This window comes from Gymnoscopelus microlampas (assembly GCF_963454915.1).
Source record: "Gymnoscopelus microlampas genome assembly, chromosome: 14".
In the NCBI taxonomy this organism is placed as follows: Eukaryota; Metazoa; Chordata; class Actinopteri; order Myctophiformes; family Myctophidae; genus Gymnoscopelus; species Gymnoscopelus microlampas.
In genome coordinates this window covers 42,462,927-42,478,957 of record NC_139951.1, presented here as the reverse complement: position 1 = coordinate 42,478,957, position 16,031 = coordinate 42,462,927, and the positions used below count along the sequence as shown (strand labels likewise).

The window sequence follows — 16,031 nt, the reverse complement described above, 5'->3', positions numbered from 1 at the left end:
TGCAAGAAATACAAAGCCTGAGGATACATATACAGGAGGCCAGTGGTTCTCAACCTTTTCTGGATCAGGGCCCCCTTGAAAATATTAAAGGCGTTCGTAGCCCACCCGTCTATACACGTGGCCCACAGATATACAAGCTTGTAGATCTGCTATTGTTTTTGAAAAATGTGTGCACTCAAATCTTTGCTTCTGGGGATTCTCCAAAATTCTAAATGCTAACAGTTTTTTTTTAAACTTATGTTGTTATAATCAGTGGTTCTCAAACTTTGTCAAACTGTCAAGGACCCCCAAAATGATATGTATTTGGCTGCGGACCCCCCAACTCAAAATATGTTGTTCCAGGGACCACAAAAGCAAAGATTTGAGTTAAAATGCTTGCTTTAAAAAATATATTAATATTCAAAGATTCTTCAAAAATAGCAGCTCTACAAGATTATATCGCAGCACTCAGTGCCACGCTATGCGCTTGTATATCTGCAATTTTTGAATAGCCAAAGGATAAAATAATGGTTAAAGTGGTTACACAGATGTGTTCCCGGTTTTAATAGGTTAAGTAGTCCGACGGGTGCATTTTCAGAACATGTTACGATTAATCAATTGATTGTGCTCTGGCTTGGATCTATCTATGAATCCAAGCCAATAATAGTTCCTATTTAGCAGTATTACAATTAAAACGTTTTTAAAACGGTTTTAAAGAAACATAATTTCATGTGTATATATATATATATATATATTTATATATATTTATATTAATGTTATATTATCATTAAAATCGTAGTGTCTGCCAATTATTTGGGGGCCCAGGTGCGATACCCTCGCGGCCCCAGAAGGTTGAGAATCGCTGCAGTAGGCAACCAGAAACCAAGCTTAAACGTTAGAGACAAGAAATACCCTGCGGTTCACTGTAAAAGTACAACAACACTATCATGTCATCCTCCATCTTGTTCAAGTCCTTTGCTTTTCATGGAGGTACCAGGGAATGATCAAGGCCATTATAAAGGCTCCGACTTCAGCTCCTCAACCCTGCATTCCAGGTCGGCCACCTAAAAGAAGGTTTAAATATGGTCAGTGGGTGTAAAGCAACTAGTTTTGAGTTTTATTTATTAGCTAAAAACGGATGAAATAAATGCGTATAACCATATTAGCAGGAGAAGTTTAGAAGCCTAGAGGCTTACAGTACATGATACTGACATGATACTGACCATAACACTGACCATGATACTGACCTGATACTGACCTGATACTGACATGATACTGACCATGATACTGACCTGATACTGAGCATGATACTGACCATGATACTAACATGATACTGACCTGATACTGACCTGATACTGAGCATGATACTGACCATGATACTGACATGATTCTGACCCACTTTGAGAAGCACACTTCTAGGTAACCTCCTACCTGTTCCTGGAGCTGTCCTGACTCCTCTTTGAGCAGGGAGGTCTCAGCTCCATCTTGTGCACATCGTTGGGTCTCCTTCTTCAGGTACTCGATCTCCCTGCCAAACCAAGACAAACATATTGGTCATGAACCATGCGCACGACAATGTCCTAACGAGTGTTAATTAAACTTTAAAACTCATGGTGTCCCTATTCTGACTCTCAGAAAATTATTGTCTAGTGTACAATCTATTGTGACTCTCAGACTATTTAGACTCTCAGACCCAAACATAGAATATTTTGTTGTTGGATACGATTTTGTCCACAATTCCATGCTGTATTGATGTTGGTACCAATAGGTGAGATGAAGTTGATCAAAATAACAATTCTTCTACATTCTCTAATTGTGGAGACTTCTTGAAAATTAACTAATGCAGATGTTTAACAATAATTTAACTCTTGAGAGCGTAAAATTAATGACCCTTACGGGTCATTAATTTGGTTTCATTTTACACTCTCAAGAGTTAAAGATCTATAAGGGTCCATTTGGTTATCGACTCTCCATAATTTAGCTGGGGACCAATTGGAACCCCCTCAAGGACCACTGGTTGAGAACCACTGCTCTATTGGAACACGCGTTCCTTTTTTCTCTCTCTTCCAATTCCTGAAAAGTAACAGCTTTGGTCATAATGAGAATTCCACCCGAATAATAAGCGTGTCCCTCTTACTTCTGCTGGTACTCCTTGATGAGGCGCTTGGCCTTGCCGTATTTGCGCTCCAGGGCCTGGTACTGGGCCTGGGTCTCCTTCAGGTGCTCGTCCACCGCCTGGCACAGGCTCTGGGCCTCCATCCAGTAGCCCTCCAGCTTCTCCATGCGCTCCTTGTTCTCCTGCAGCGTCTGCTCCAGCTGGGCCTTGTCCATCCGCCAGCGCTGCTTGTCCTGCTCCGCGTGGTGCAGCTGAAACACATCCCATAATAATACCGTCATTAGGTATACATTGTTTCCTCAAGCTATTGTTCGTTTTTGAGTCACGGAAGGCTTTTGTTTTTGTAAATATCCCTTTTATGGTTTTTGTTTCCTACAATGTTTTTAATTGTTATTTCTAAAGAGTTTCTTTTTTTTTTTATTCTAACACTTTTCCCAAAATCTTGTGAGCTTGTAGATTGCTATTGTCACTATTTCTGATTGCATTTTTGTAAGTTTGGGTCCCAGGGAGACACCAAATGTATCTTTTGGGTCTCAAGCTGAAACGTTTGGGAACTTTTGAATAGGATATATGGATAATCTTTAAGGAGGCGAGACAGCTGTACCCTACCTGAGATAATGACAGTTTAGCCTACCAGCTAGCATCGGCTTCATAATAGTCTCCTCATCTTCGTTAATAACAAAACTTTCCGAGGGTCAGTGACAGACTTCATTCCAGATGTCCTTCTGATGGATGTTGAATGGCTGTCAATGTTTCGTTATCGTTCATAACGTCCACGACTATACTTGTCGTTATAGTTGTGGTGTGGACACTGCCATCCATTTGAGTCAGAATCATTTTTTAAACGACATATTTATAGTTATCGTGCTTGGTGTGAATGGCCCTTAACTCTAGCCTAATGAGTCCACACCACAGCTATAACAAAGACAATGGTGAACAATATAGTTATAGCAATAGCTATATAGTGCTTGGCTTGGAAAAGGCAAGTTTATAAAAAAATATTTTCGGTAGTTTAATTGTAGTCTGTCAAATGTTCATTGCACTTTTCTCCGAACCGTGCACTTTTGTGAGTCTAGTCTTGTAATTGCTGAAAGACTGCCTTCAGGTCACATTTTAATTAAGAGGTGCTTTAGCATTTAATATGGAAGCAGCTGGAAAGTGAAGAACAATTACTGTAGGCAGACACTGTACCAAGTTAAATACATGTGTTTTGTCCGACACATTCTCATGCACACTACTCGTCAAATCCAGTGCCCCAAGCGTCTGTTCAGTGAATGCTCTTGCGTCATGTTTGAGATGTGCGCGGCAGTCCAATACACTTAGCCAGTACCTATAGAACTCCCACATCGTCTGAAATAGATATACCTCGCGCACGTGACAGGTGGACTCAACATTGAAAAACGTGTTCAACACATTGCCAACAAGGCAGGCACGTTGTAGCACCGCTCTGGGATGCCTCGTGGAGCTCGAGCCTGCTACTGTTGACTCAGACTGTTGACTCAGAATGGGTTATGGTTGTCAACACAGTACGTGAAAGGGCATCCTCGGCGTCAGACACCAGAGGCCTGACCTGACCAAAAACGGTGAAACATGATGAGTTTGGACATGAGAACACGTGTAGGTTTTCATGTTGCAGGAGGAAAGTCAGACATTTACAGTAATTCGTCTATCAGTCCCTTGAGTGTTTCTATGAATAACCTTGTCTATTGAGACAGACTTCTGACTCATGCAATTTTTCATGGTGTCATGGGGGCCACACGGAGTAGGACGGCGTGTGGCCGGTACATTTTCCATGCACAAGGTACGGCACGGTACAGAGCACGCGCGTGTACGCTAAAACCCGCCCCCCCCCCCCCCCCCCCCCCCCCAAGTACATCAATCAATCAATCAATCTATTCTATAGGCTACACGGTGAGCAACACAGTATGTTGGCTTCAGTAGGGCTGCTGCCAGTATCCTATCTGCACGCAGCAATGCCTCAGCCACCGTCGAAGAAGAGAAAGATACTCGTTCAAAGCTCTATAATTCATGGCATTCCTTGAATTTGTATTAGTTTAAAAAGACTTAAAAAAAAATCCTATAAAAACATGTTAACTACTTTAAGGTAAATTAAACTGTGGGTGGTGTGTGCGTGCCGTGCGCGCGCCGTCATTAAAATACCGTTCGGCCGGAAAATAAATCACCAATCCCCACCCCACTTCCGTTTGCAGGTTCGTAGGTTTGTCTACTCAGACGCAGAAATGGAAAAATCCAAAATATATTTTAAAGACACCTTTTTTCAATACATTTTCGTGAACGCAAATGGCAAACGAACAGGCCCATTTTTATAGACTGCATAGCATTCGTAGAGGGTGAAAGAGTTTGTGTCTGTCTTGAAAGATTAATAATGAATAACTAACCTTCCTTTTCAGCTGCTGGATCTCAGCCTGGGTGACAGCATGTTTTATCTGAAGCTGAGATGGAGAGAGAGAGAGAGAGAGAGAGAGAGACAGAGAGAGACAGAGACAGAGATCAGAATTTTAGACACAGACGTGGACCTTAGATACACTTGAGCCTCAGAGGTGAACAGACAGGGTGGATTTAATCCATAAAGACCGGGAACGCATACTGTGTCATTTTAGATGTTTAGCTGTAACCATTGTTTTATACTTTGGGCTATTCAATAATAGCAGATCTACAAGCTCATAGCGCGGCAAATCTTGAACATTTTGTGTTGAATACATGTATATTTTTTAAACAACATTTTTAACTCAAATCTTTGCTTCTGGGGGGGTTCCTGGAACAACATATTTTGATGGGGATAGGTGGCCAAAAACATATCATTTTGGGGGGTCCTTGACAAGAACAAGTTTGAGCACCACTGATATAGCAACAATAGTTTTTTTTTCCTGAAAAATTAAGACATTTGTTGAGACATTTGACAAAGATTTGCACAAACTTTCACGATTTTTCAAAAATAGCAGATCTACAAGCTCATAGCGCGGCACTCGGTGCCGCGCTATGAGCTTGTAGATCTGCTATTTTTTGAATAGCCCAAAGAAATCTTAAAATGACACACAGATGCGTTCCCGGTCTTAAAGGGTTAATCAGGGACATGATGTTTGCTCACCTCCTTGTACTTGTGGGCCAGTTTCTCCGGGTCGGTCTCCAGGGGGGACATGTCCTCGTTCTCCGCCAGGTCAAACACCTCGATGGCGCTGGGGTAGGAAGGGCTGACGTCCTCGTCGTCCTCCTCCTCTTCGTCTGTGCCGTATTCGCCACCCTGCGGAGGAGAGGAGGAGAGATAGGAAATGTTTTTTTACACACATCTTTTAAACCACAGACTGTGTTATATGGTGGACAAAGTACTCAAAAAGGGTGGAAACCGCGAGGTTCCCAGTTCGATCCTGGAGCTCCCCCCAGAGTTAGTGTCGAAGTGTCCTTGAGCAAGAACCCCTAAATGCTCGCGATGAGCAGGTTGGTGCCTTGCATGGTTTACTCTGCCATCGGTGGGTGAATGTGTGTGTGTGAATGTAATGCACAATCTATGTAAAGCGCTTTGAATAAAAGCACTATATAAATGCACCATTTACCATTTACATGTGAAAAGTTGCTCTGTCAAATGTTGTACTTGAGTTAAAGTACTGGGGTACTTGCTTATTCAAACGTAAAAATTACAAAGTACCTTTTCCTTTTAATAGCAATATTGCTGTACTAGAATTTAAACAGAAAATGGATTACTTTCCAGAAAACATTTTAAACATCAATCAATCAGTAATACTAGACATAGCACAACTACAAGCTTGTAGATCTGCTATTTTTTATAATATTTGAAATAGGGCTTAAGAGGTTAATTCATAATGTACTTTTCCCCTTCCAGGAAATGTAATGGAAGTCAAAAATACATATATATATTAGTTCTTTCAAAAATACAAATACTCAAGTAAATGTACTTTGTTACTGTCCACCACTGTGCATTAGAACCGTCACCACCTTACATGAATGTCAAAGTTTTACTGTGCATTTTGTGCTGAAGTAGCATCAGATGAACACTAGGTGGTGCCACACTCCAAGTCCAGCGACTGCAGGCTGTGAACCCCTTGTTCTTTTTTTTTAACACTTGTCAAGAAGCACATGTCAGCAGCCCCTGTTGTTGACATGGTGCTGATGAAAGCCATAATGTGAGCTATTTTTAGCTTTAGGAACCATTTGCAAAGCATGTTGACCAAATGCAAGGCATGTTAATATGATGTGGGAAACCACTTCTCTTTTATTTCTTATCTTGCTTTGCCCCCCCCCAAAAAATTGAATTATAATTTTATTATGTTAGGACACTGTTCAGGCGTCCTTGAAATGAATGGGAATCACTGAACTGTACAATACGTGAAACCTAAATCTACACCGTAAAATCCTCAGTGCTTATATAACTCCAAGAGTGTACAAAGGTTAATGCAATCTCGGACGTACAGACGCGTAGGGGTCCCTAATGTTGAGAACCATTGAGTAAGGGAAAGGGAGACCTTTGTTAGTACTGCGGGGGGGATTCAGTTTCAGGTTCAGCCAGCTGATGGTTGCTCAGATGATTATGATGAGAACTCGTTGGGGGGGGCAGTTAAGCGGTCAGTCAGTGTCTTGCTCAGGGACACTTCGACACATAAGACCCAAGGGCTGAGAGGTGAACCGATGACCTTCTGATTACCAGACACCCTCCTCCCGCTTCCGTTTAGACTTAACAGTCGCGCAAATGTGTCTTAATATAAATCAAAATAACCAAAGCCTATATTTCTTATCAGAAATGGAAATTCAAAAATAAAATGTAATGATATTTTTAAAAATCTATTTCCGTGGCCCGCTGGCGTAGCGGTCCAGGCACCTAGGCTCAGTTTAGCCTGACAGTGTGTTACGGGTTCGAGTCCCGATCCTGACGGCCTTTGCTGCGTGTCACTCCCCATCTCTCTCCCCATTTCCTGTCAGCCTACTGTCCTGTCAATAAAGGCATAAAAACCCCAAAATAAATGTTAAATCAATAAAAGATATATATATTTCCGTGAACAGAAATGTTCCCTTTCCGGAGGTGTAATTCCAGACTCAGACTACAGTACATAGCACTCAGAGATTGTGGAATAGTTGTCTGGCTATAGGTGAGACTTGCCAACCAGGAGGGCAGTTCCTGAGGATCCAAGGCCTCACGCTGGCTTGTGTAAGAGATCAGCATATCGGAAATGTAAACTGTGAGCCTGTCCGTGCAGGACTTTAATTGTAATCAGTCGAATCTTAAAATCAATGTTAATACTAGCAGTTTAGCCAATGTCCACAACACAAGATTTCTGCCCAGAAAAAAACGATACGATCAGCACAAATATTCCAGTCCTAAAGCTGGACGGGAACCAAGGACACATGGCCACGAGGTCCGCTCATCATGATTGCAAAAGGTGATTTCCATTTTGAACGGGTGTAATTTATGCCTGCAGGTTGCAAGCATAATATCGTCACTGTCGGGCAGAAACCTTGTATCTCCACGTTTCAACTTGTTATGTTTTTTTCATAAATGAATGCCCTTCTTCATCATAGAAGAGCGTCACACAAAAGTAGTGAAAATATCAGATCTACAAGCTCACAAGATCGGATAATTTCACAATTTCTTTAATTATTGTTTTTGTTCAAATAATGACACAAAAATGTACAGTTTTGGACATACAAGGTTTCCACCCGACAGCAACGATATAATAAAAGCTGTAATCTGTGGTCAAGTGGACTGTGAATGAATTAAGGCTGTTCTGTTGTTACTATGGCGACCCATCTACAGCACTGTGTGTTTTGTTTGTGGTGAAAGCGTGCCAGGTGCACGGCCTCGCCACTTAACTTATGAATACATTAAGAAGGAATGCATATTCAATGACTGAGGCTCATAGCTTAGGTCTCCACTGCCTTGCTCAAGGGCCCTTCAGTGGGGAGGGGTGTGTGGTGACCATTCACTTCCCCACCCAGATTTGTCCTGCCGGTTCGGGGGAATCGAACCGGCAACAAGTGGGCTCCTGTTGCGTGTGGCCATGACATCATTCCCTCAATCACTCAATAACCCCCACTGTCTCTCCTCTCACCCAGGCTGGCACACCTGCAGCTGATCTGGAATTGCTGCCACCCCAATTACCAGCCTCTATAAAAGCCAGACAGATTCAGTTCCACTCCAGACACAGACCCAGCAACAACTCAGAATCCATACCCAGTGGTGTGGGAACTATGGGGCTATGGGGGCTGCAGCCCCCCTGGTGGTGGGAAGGGAATAAATATATATATTTTTTAAAATATATATATATATATATATATACACACACACACACACATATATATTAAAACAATAATGTATTTAACTTTGAGGAATACAATACTTTTTGAAAAAGGTGCTGCACATGGTCAACCTGCTACCGTGTCACTTCAAAGTTCAATAGGGAAGGCGCAATGATAGTTACTGACAGCCTCTCACATACTGTCAGTGAACACCATGGCAAATCAGCAGAAACGCATATCGGATTTGTTTTGGCATGGCAAGGACTACGTTTGTTGCCCTGTGACTCCAGGTAAGATGGCTTTATTTTATGCTGTGCAGCTCACGTCTGTGCCTGCATAATAGTTTTTATCTTTGTAACAATGGTTGCTCTCTCTCTCTCTCTCTCTCTCTTGTCTCCCTCTCACCCAGATCTCTGCCTCTCCATTGAATATTGTATTGTACTATCTGAGTACTTGTCCTGTTAATAGTTTAAATTGGTTAACTGATTGTCTATACTGTATGCGTCATGCAGCAGGACTGTGTTTTGTTGTAATTAAATTACGGCAGATGGCCGCTGTTCATTTAATGTGTGCATTATGCTGCTTTGTAATGCCTAATTTACTTAGGACCTGTGTGTTTTAGTTTGTTCTTGTAATGATGCCGCTGTGCAAATACAAGGAGCAGGACGTGTTATTAGGCTGAAGTTTCTCTTTCCAACGTTGTCTGCCGCTGTGCAGTTTCAGTTTGTCTGTCTGTAATAGCAGATTGAATCATAATTAACGTGGCTGTAATATTAAATCATCAATCGTTTCTCTTCAGTGTGCAGTTGTTTTTTCAGGCTGTTGTGGGCTTGTCGCTGTGCTCATTGTTACGCTGTTGTGTGGAAAAAAGACAAATAAGACAAACTAATGTGCGATGTGTGAATAAGTGTGAACGGTGACCCCCCCACACACACACTAGCACTGATTCCTAAACATTAACACAATATGTAAAATTATGATGTTTTAGTAAAAATTGTTCCTGCTGTTCTACATACTGCCAACCGGGGGAAGAAATCACAGATTGAGGCTTTACCCGAGACTATTAAGATTTTATGGAAGATGCTTCTGAGTAGATTGCTAGCTTGACCAGTTCAAATGCTGTAATCTTAAAATAATAACCGAAAATAGCCGATCTACAAGCTCTCACAGATGCATTGAGAGCTTGTAGATCGGCTATTTTCGCTGTGCAACATGCTTCCATAGAAGACATGCTGGCTTCTAATGGAATCCAAATGACAGCTGTGTGGCGACTGAGAACTTGAATCTATGTGTGTAGTCATGCAGACAGCTGCTGCTAACCTCTTGTTCATCCATGTACTGGTTGTAGCGCTGCTCCATCATCTCCCTCTGCCATCGCTCCTGTTCCAGGGTCTGCTGGATCAGCTGGGCAACCTCGCTCTGCTCGCCCGGCTTCTCTCGTCCAATCAGAAACCTATACACACACACACACACACACACACACACGTGGGGGAATGGCATTTATGTTACCATTTTTGTCTCCACCGCCCATTATCTACTGTAATTACTAACATTACAGTGTCCTACATTCCTGTGGTTAAAGGTTAATTTAAAAGACACTGTAAATAAACCTACAGTACCAGTTGTGTGGCACCATTCAAATGTAATAAAGCTTCCATACTTTATTCTTTAACCACTTAGGGCCTATTCAAAAATGTTCCAAAAATAGCCAATCTAGGCCTGGGCCGTAGTGTGACGGTCCAGGCACCCTCCTAGGCTGCAATGCCAGCCTGACAGCGTGTCGCGGGTTCGACTCCCGTTCCCCACGACCTTTACTGCGTGTCACCCCCCCCCATCTCTCTCCCCATTTCCTGTCAGCCTACTTTCCCTATCCCTCTCTAAATAAAAGGCATACCCCCCCCCCAAACAAATAGCGGATCTACAAGCTCATAACACGGCACTTATGTATCTTTGAAAATGTTCACCCATAATGACAGGCTTAGAATAGGGAGGTTGAAAGTGGTTGAAAGTGGTTAAAGCAAGTGTACAGTACCTCCAAAAGTAGGCTACAGTACATAGTAAGAAACCAATGCACAACTTACACAAGTTGAGTGCAGCACCAACACGTTTTGGGTCTGTGTTTTGAATTTGGTGGTGTACTGGTACAGTATAGCAGTGAATCAAAACTGATTCAGTTAATACAATATAACTAGTACATGTGCAGTGGTTGGCGGTGGTCTCCCCATACTCTTATTGACTACTCTACTCTTATGGAGCTGAGATATTTAGACCCTGGTGTCGGGTATAGGAGTAGGTGGCTGCCTGAAGCTCATAGCACAATAGAGCATCAAAGTCTGACGTCACTGCCGCTAGAGGGCGCTGTCCCCCTGGGTCGAGGCGTTATTTTAAGCCTGTTTAAGGAGAAAATGTAATTAATTCTGCCTTAAAAGTCTTAAAAACTACACTCCCGGGCCTGCAATCACTGTCCCTACAGCAGCCGCGTTCACAGGAACATTTTAGGAATCATTTTAACCATATTTTTTACTTTGGCTATTCAAAAATAGCAGATATACAAGCTCATAGCGCAGCACCGAGTGCCACGCTATGAGTTTGTAGATCTGCTAAATATTTTTTGAGACAGGGGGTCCGCAGCCAAAATCGTTGGGTCGTTTGACTCGTTTCTAGTGTTTATCCACCTTCAGTCGATGCTTCATATCCATATGAGTAAAATCGCCCGGATGATTTGTACTGCTGATTTAGAAGGCATTTTTAGAGTCGGCCTGGGTTAAATAGAATTGATGGGTTGTCTATTGTCACGGCTCCATTGAGGCAGCTGCCATGGTTCCACCATGACCTCTGGATTTATGATAATGTGTGTGTGTGTGTGTGTGTGTGTGTGTGTGTGTGTGTGTGTGCTGTCATCGCTCAGCATGACAGTCAAGTTATTCTTCCTCCTTTGACGACATATTTGCCTCTTGTTGTTGCGGAACCCGCAGCCAGTTTGACACGCTACACTGGCTCTCACCACATCCTGCCCGTCCTCCTCCTGATCTCTCCAACTCACTGCACATTATTTACATCTACAGTAGTGGTGGAGTAGAACTGCTCAGATTTTTTTACTTTTGCTTAAGTAAAAGTAGCAATACCACAATGTAGAAATACTCTGATACATGTAAAAGTTCTCTATTCAAATCTAAATATACATAACCCGTTAAAACGGGGAAAGCATCTGTGTCATTTTAGATTTTAGCTGAAAAGCATTATTTTATACTTTGGCTATTCAAAAATAGCAGATATACAAGCTCATGGCGTTTATATATTTTTTGCAAATCTTTGAATATATATATTCTTTAAGCGAACATTTTAAACTAAATTCTTTGCATTGGGGGGTCCCTGGAATCAAATATTTTCAGATGGGGGTCGGCGGCCAAATACATATAATTTTGGGGGTCCTTGACATGAAAAGGTTTGAGAACCACTGACTTAGAGACGTGTTTTTTTCAGAAAACTGTTAGGATTTAGAAGACATTCTGTAGAATTGGCCTCAGGTCTAAATGGGTTACAGTACCAAAGAAAAAGTAAAACATTTTTTTCATAATGTTTCGAAAATAGTGGATAAAACAGGTCTGTAAATGGTTATGTATGTTTGTAATAATCTAAACCTGAAAAGTAACTAGTAACTAACGTATTCAAATAATTATACTGGAGTAAAACAAGACAATTGCCTCTGAGACTTAAGTACAGTACTTAGAGTAAATGTACTTTCCATCGACTGAGATTTACATCTCCACGGCGGGGAAGTCAAACAGGGTCATGATGATTACATCCTTTTCCAGGCATGTTGAATCCCGTCCAAAAGATTCCACTCGGTCGGGGCCGCAGAAAGCATAGTTATCAGTAACAGACACAAGCCGCCATCAGAAGTATCATTTGGGAAATGCCAGGAGGCTATTTCCAACCCGGGCCGGCGCGGAGGTTTTTTTTTTGGTGGACTCGACGGTTCCCAAAGCTCTCCTTTGTCATCCGGGGCTCATTCATAATTCACAGCTTAGCGGTTCAGCTATTGTGGTAATTGTTATGCCTGATTTGTACTTCGTCTCGCGCACAGTGTGGTAGGACAGTAAACCAAGTACATTTACTCGAGTATCAAAGCTGCCCCAGTCGATGGCTATTTTTAAATCCTTTATTAAAGACTTGTTTCTTCTTCTCCCTGGCCTTCAGCGACAGCTGTTGTAGCCCTGTTTTCCCTCACTGGTGCTAATGTTTGTTTGTTTGTTTGCGCTTATTTCATTGTATGCTATTGTCTGTTTATATTGCATTGTTTGCTTGTACAGTAGTTGTTTAGCTGTACGGCACTTTGGGTTGAGTTGAGTACTGTACTTACATATATATTTTTGAGTATTTTTGGATGCTTGTTATGACTTTCACTCCACTACATCTTAAAGAAAAATATTTTACTTTTGACACCACTACATTTTTAGAAGTGGGGAAAACCACACAATGAATTGCTAAGCCATGTGGCCCATAGGACAGGGGCCTATCTCCTACATCAGTGGTTCTCAACCAGTGGTCCGGGGACCACCAGTGGTCCTTGGGGTTGTTCCAGGTGGTCCCCAGCTAAATGATGGATAGTTGGTGAACCCTTATAGATCTTTAACTCTTGAGAGCGTAAAATGAAACCAAATGGACCCTTACGGGTCCATTTGGTTTCATTTTACGCTCTCAAGAGTTAATTTATTATTAAACATCATTTTGCATGACTTATTATTGATTAACGTTTGCCTAGTTATCTCTCCCAATGGTACCAACATCAATACAGCATGGAATTGTGGACAAAATCTCATTCAACGACAACAAAATATTCTAAGTCTTGGGTCTGAGAGTCTAAATCTCATCAAATGGTGGTCCGTGGCTCAAATGCCGGATAAATAATGGACCTTGATATGAAAAGGGTTGAAAACCACTGTCCTGCATTCCCAGCCATGATGTACAAGTACACCTCCTGGACATGACACTAGTACAGTGTGTCGTAGGGACTTGTCCCCAAATCCAACCTTTTGATGCTGAGTGCCAAGCAGGGAGGCATTGGGTCCCATTTTTATAGTCTTTGGCATAGATAGATCGAACCCCGACATCCCAATATCAGGGCAGACACTCTAACCACAAGGCCACTGAGCTGGTAATTAACCACTTGAGCTCCATTTCAAATATAGTGAAAATATCAGTTCAATGACCCCCAGTTTGATATGCATTAGGGCCACAGACCCCCATTTGATATCATTTCATCTCTGGGACCCCATTACACTGCAAAATCATCAGTGCTAATTCAACTCTGAGAGTGTACAAATGGAACCAAATGGGACCATTCCGTTCCATTTGTACACTCTCAGAGCTTACAGACCTGTTAACGGCTCCATAATGGTTCTTAACTCTATCAATAATTTAGCTAGTCGACCCTCTGGAAGGCCCTTCAAGGACCCTTGTGGGTCTCTGGGCCCTCCATTGAGGCCCAGTGTGTTTTAGTGATAGCTCATGCATTATGAATCCAGTGTAGAGAGCAGGAAGCTGAGGCCAATTCATAGAACCATCAGTCACACAAATAGACTGAGACAAGGAACTATCGTCAGCCTGAAACCTTGTATCTCCATATTCCAGCATTGTATGTTTTTTTCCGTATATGAATGCTACTTTGTCATAAAAGAGTGAAAATAACCGATCTACAAGCTCACGAGGCGTTGCATTGTTGGTTACCAATGGTTACCTGGTATAGTTTTGGTATAGTAATTTATATTGTTTAGACTGATGCTAGGTTCTTGGTTTACCCGTGATCCTGGCCTACTGAGGCACTAGTACACTACTACACCATTAGTTCTCAAAGAGGCTTCCGGGGACCCCCAGGGGTCCTAGAGGGTGTACCAGGGGGTCCCCAGCAAAACTAGTTAATATGGCGTCACAATCATTTTAACCACTTTAACCATATTTTTTACTTTGGCTATTCAAAAATAGCAGATATACAAGCTCATAGCGCAGCACCGAGTGCCACACGAGTGAGTTTGTAGATCTGCTATTTTTGAAAAATCCTGGCACAATTCTTTTTTTTTGAGACGGGAGGTCCGCAGCCAAAAAAAAAAACATCATTTTGGGGGTCCTCGACATGAAAAAGTTTGAGAACCACTGCACTACAGTGTCTCTCTGCGTTCTATGTAAGTGCTTACCTTGCATATTGTAAGTCACTCTGGTTAAGAGCGTCTACTAAAATGCTTAAATTGTACAGTAATTGTATTAACAAGAGCTTGTGACTAAATAAAATAACCACTAACAGATCTATTGGAACACAGAATCTCTTTTATCCATTATCCTGAAAAGTAACAGTGTTACCACAGTGGACATACAAGGTTTCCAGCCGCACAGCGACGCCATGTTTGTGGTCGTTTAATTAGGCGTTAGTGCCGGGGAAAATTGAAAGGCTACTGCGGCAGACTTAATCACTGACCTCGTCTTGCTCATAACGATTAACTATGTTTGTTTCACTGTATGTATGTGCTGTTGCCACGGGCACTTTTTAATTACTGTGGAGGGAAGTAACTTAAGTACATTTACTCAAGTACTGCACTTAAGCACTTGAAACACACTTAAATCACTTACAGCGTCCGTATTGTATTGTGGGGAAAGTTTTTGCAGGAAAATAACCGATCGACAAGCTTGTCGATCGGTTATTTTCAGCGAATGCTTTCCCCACAATAACAGAAAACAGAAAATGCACTCGTATGGAGCCCTGAGGGACTCCGGTCAACCATATAGGGTTTAAGTGGTTAAGCACGATTCTGAGATACTTGTACTTTATTTGAGTATTCCCGACTTCTACTTAAATTGCATCTCAGAGGAAAATATTGTACTTTTTACTCCACTACAATTATTTGAAAACGTTAGTTGCTTGTTACTTTTTTAGACTATAATTACAAAACATAAATTAACCACTTAAGACATAACACTATTGCTAGTTGAAAATAATCGATCTACAGTACAAGCTCACAACACGTTGCGATGTGACGTTTAAAGATAGGACTGTTACATGTACCAGAGTATTTGTAAACTGTGGTATTGCTACTTTCATTTAAGAAATAAGTCTGTGTACATCTTCCTCCACTGATTAGACAGAGACGGAACTGTCTTAATAACTAACCTCGTCTTGGTCATAATTATGAACTGTGTTTGTTGACTATATGTATGCTGTTGCCACGGTGATTTTAATTACACACAATTGTGAGGCTGGATGTGGAAATGTATAGGTCTAAGGTCAATGTAATGTTAGAAGTACCTTTTTTTTGTTTAGTTGTTTTCTTCTTCTTTTCTTACATAAACCATAGATGTAACTTTATTTAGTGAATAAAACGTTATTTTGTCCAATCTATATGGTAGAGTATGCTCTTACATGATGAAGATATACTGACATGATACCGACATGATGCTAACCCTGATACTGACTATGCTACTGACATGATACTGACATGATACTGACCATGATATTGACCATGATACTGACCATGATACTGACAAGATCATTTATACATTTGGGGTGGTTGTATTTGGTCTCCCTGCTATTCTATTGAGACATTTAGATGCGGCTGGTTGTGGCTGGTTTGACATGACTGGTTGACAAAGTGGTAATGCCTGCAGGTCAAAAATCAGT

General features: G+C 41.7%; 1 protein-coding gene across 5 annotated transcripts in view; it reads right to left on the bottom strand.

Moving 5' to 3' along the window:
* Nucleotides 1–126: 126 nt before the first annotated feature.
* The window catches only part of ppp1r9bb (protein phosphatase 1, regulatory subunit 9Bb), a 47,828-nt gene continuing 31,923 nt past the window's right edge, over nt 127–16,031 (bottom strand). For all 5 annotated transcript variants that reach the window (XM_084077817.1, XM_084077820.1, XM_084077819.1 and 2 more), the window contains exons 8-13: nt 9,683–9,815; nt 5,205–5,357; nt 4,495–4,548; nt 2,117–2,346; nt 1,411–1,507; nt 127–1,043 (exon numbers count right to left, since the gene is read on the bottom strand). In XM_084077817.1, coding sequence (XP_083933943.1) covers nt 993–1,043; nt 1,411–1,507; nt 2,117–2,346; nt 4,495–4,548; nt 5,205–5,357; nt 9,683–9,815 — 718 coding nt within the window. In that variant the 3' untranslated portion in view covers nt 127–992. The remainder of the gene's footprint in view (nt 1,044–1,410; nt 1,508–2,116; nt 2,347–4,494; nt 4,549–5,204; nt 5,358–9,682; nt 9,816–16,031) is intronic.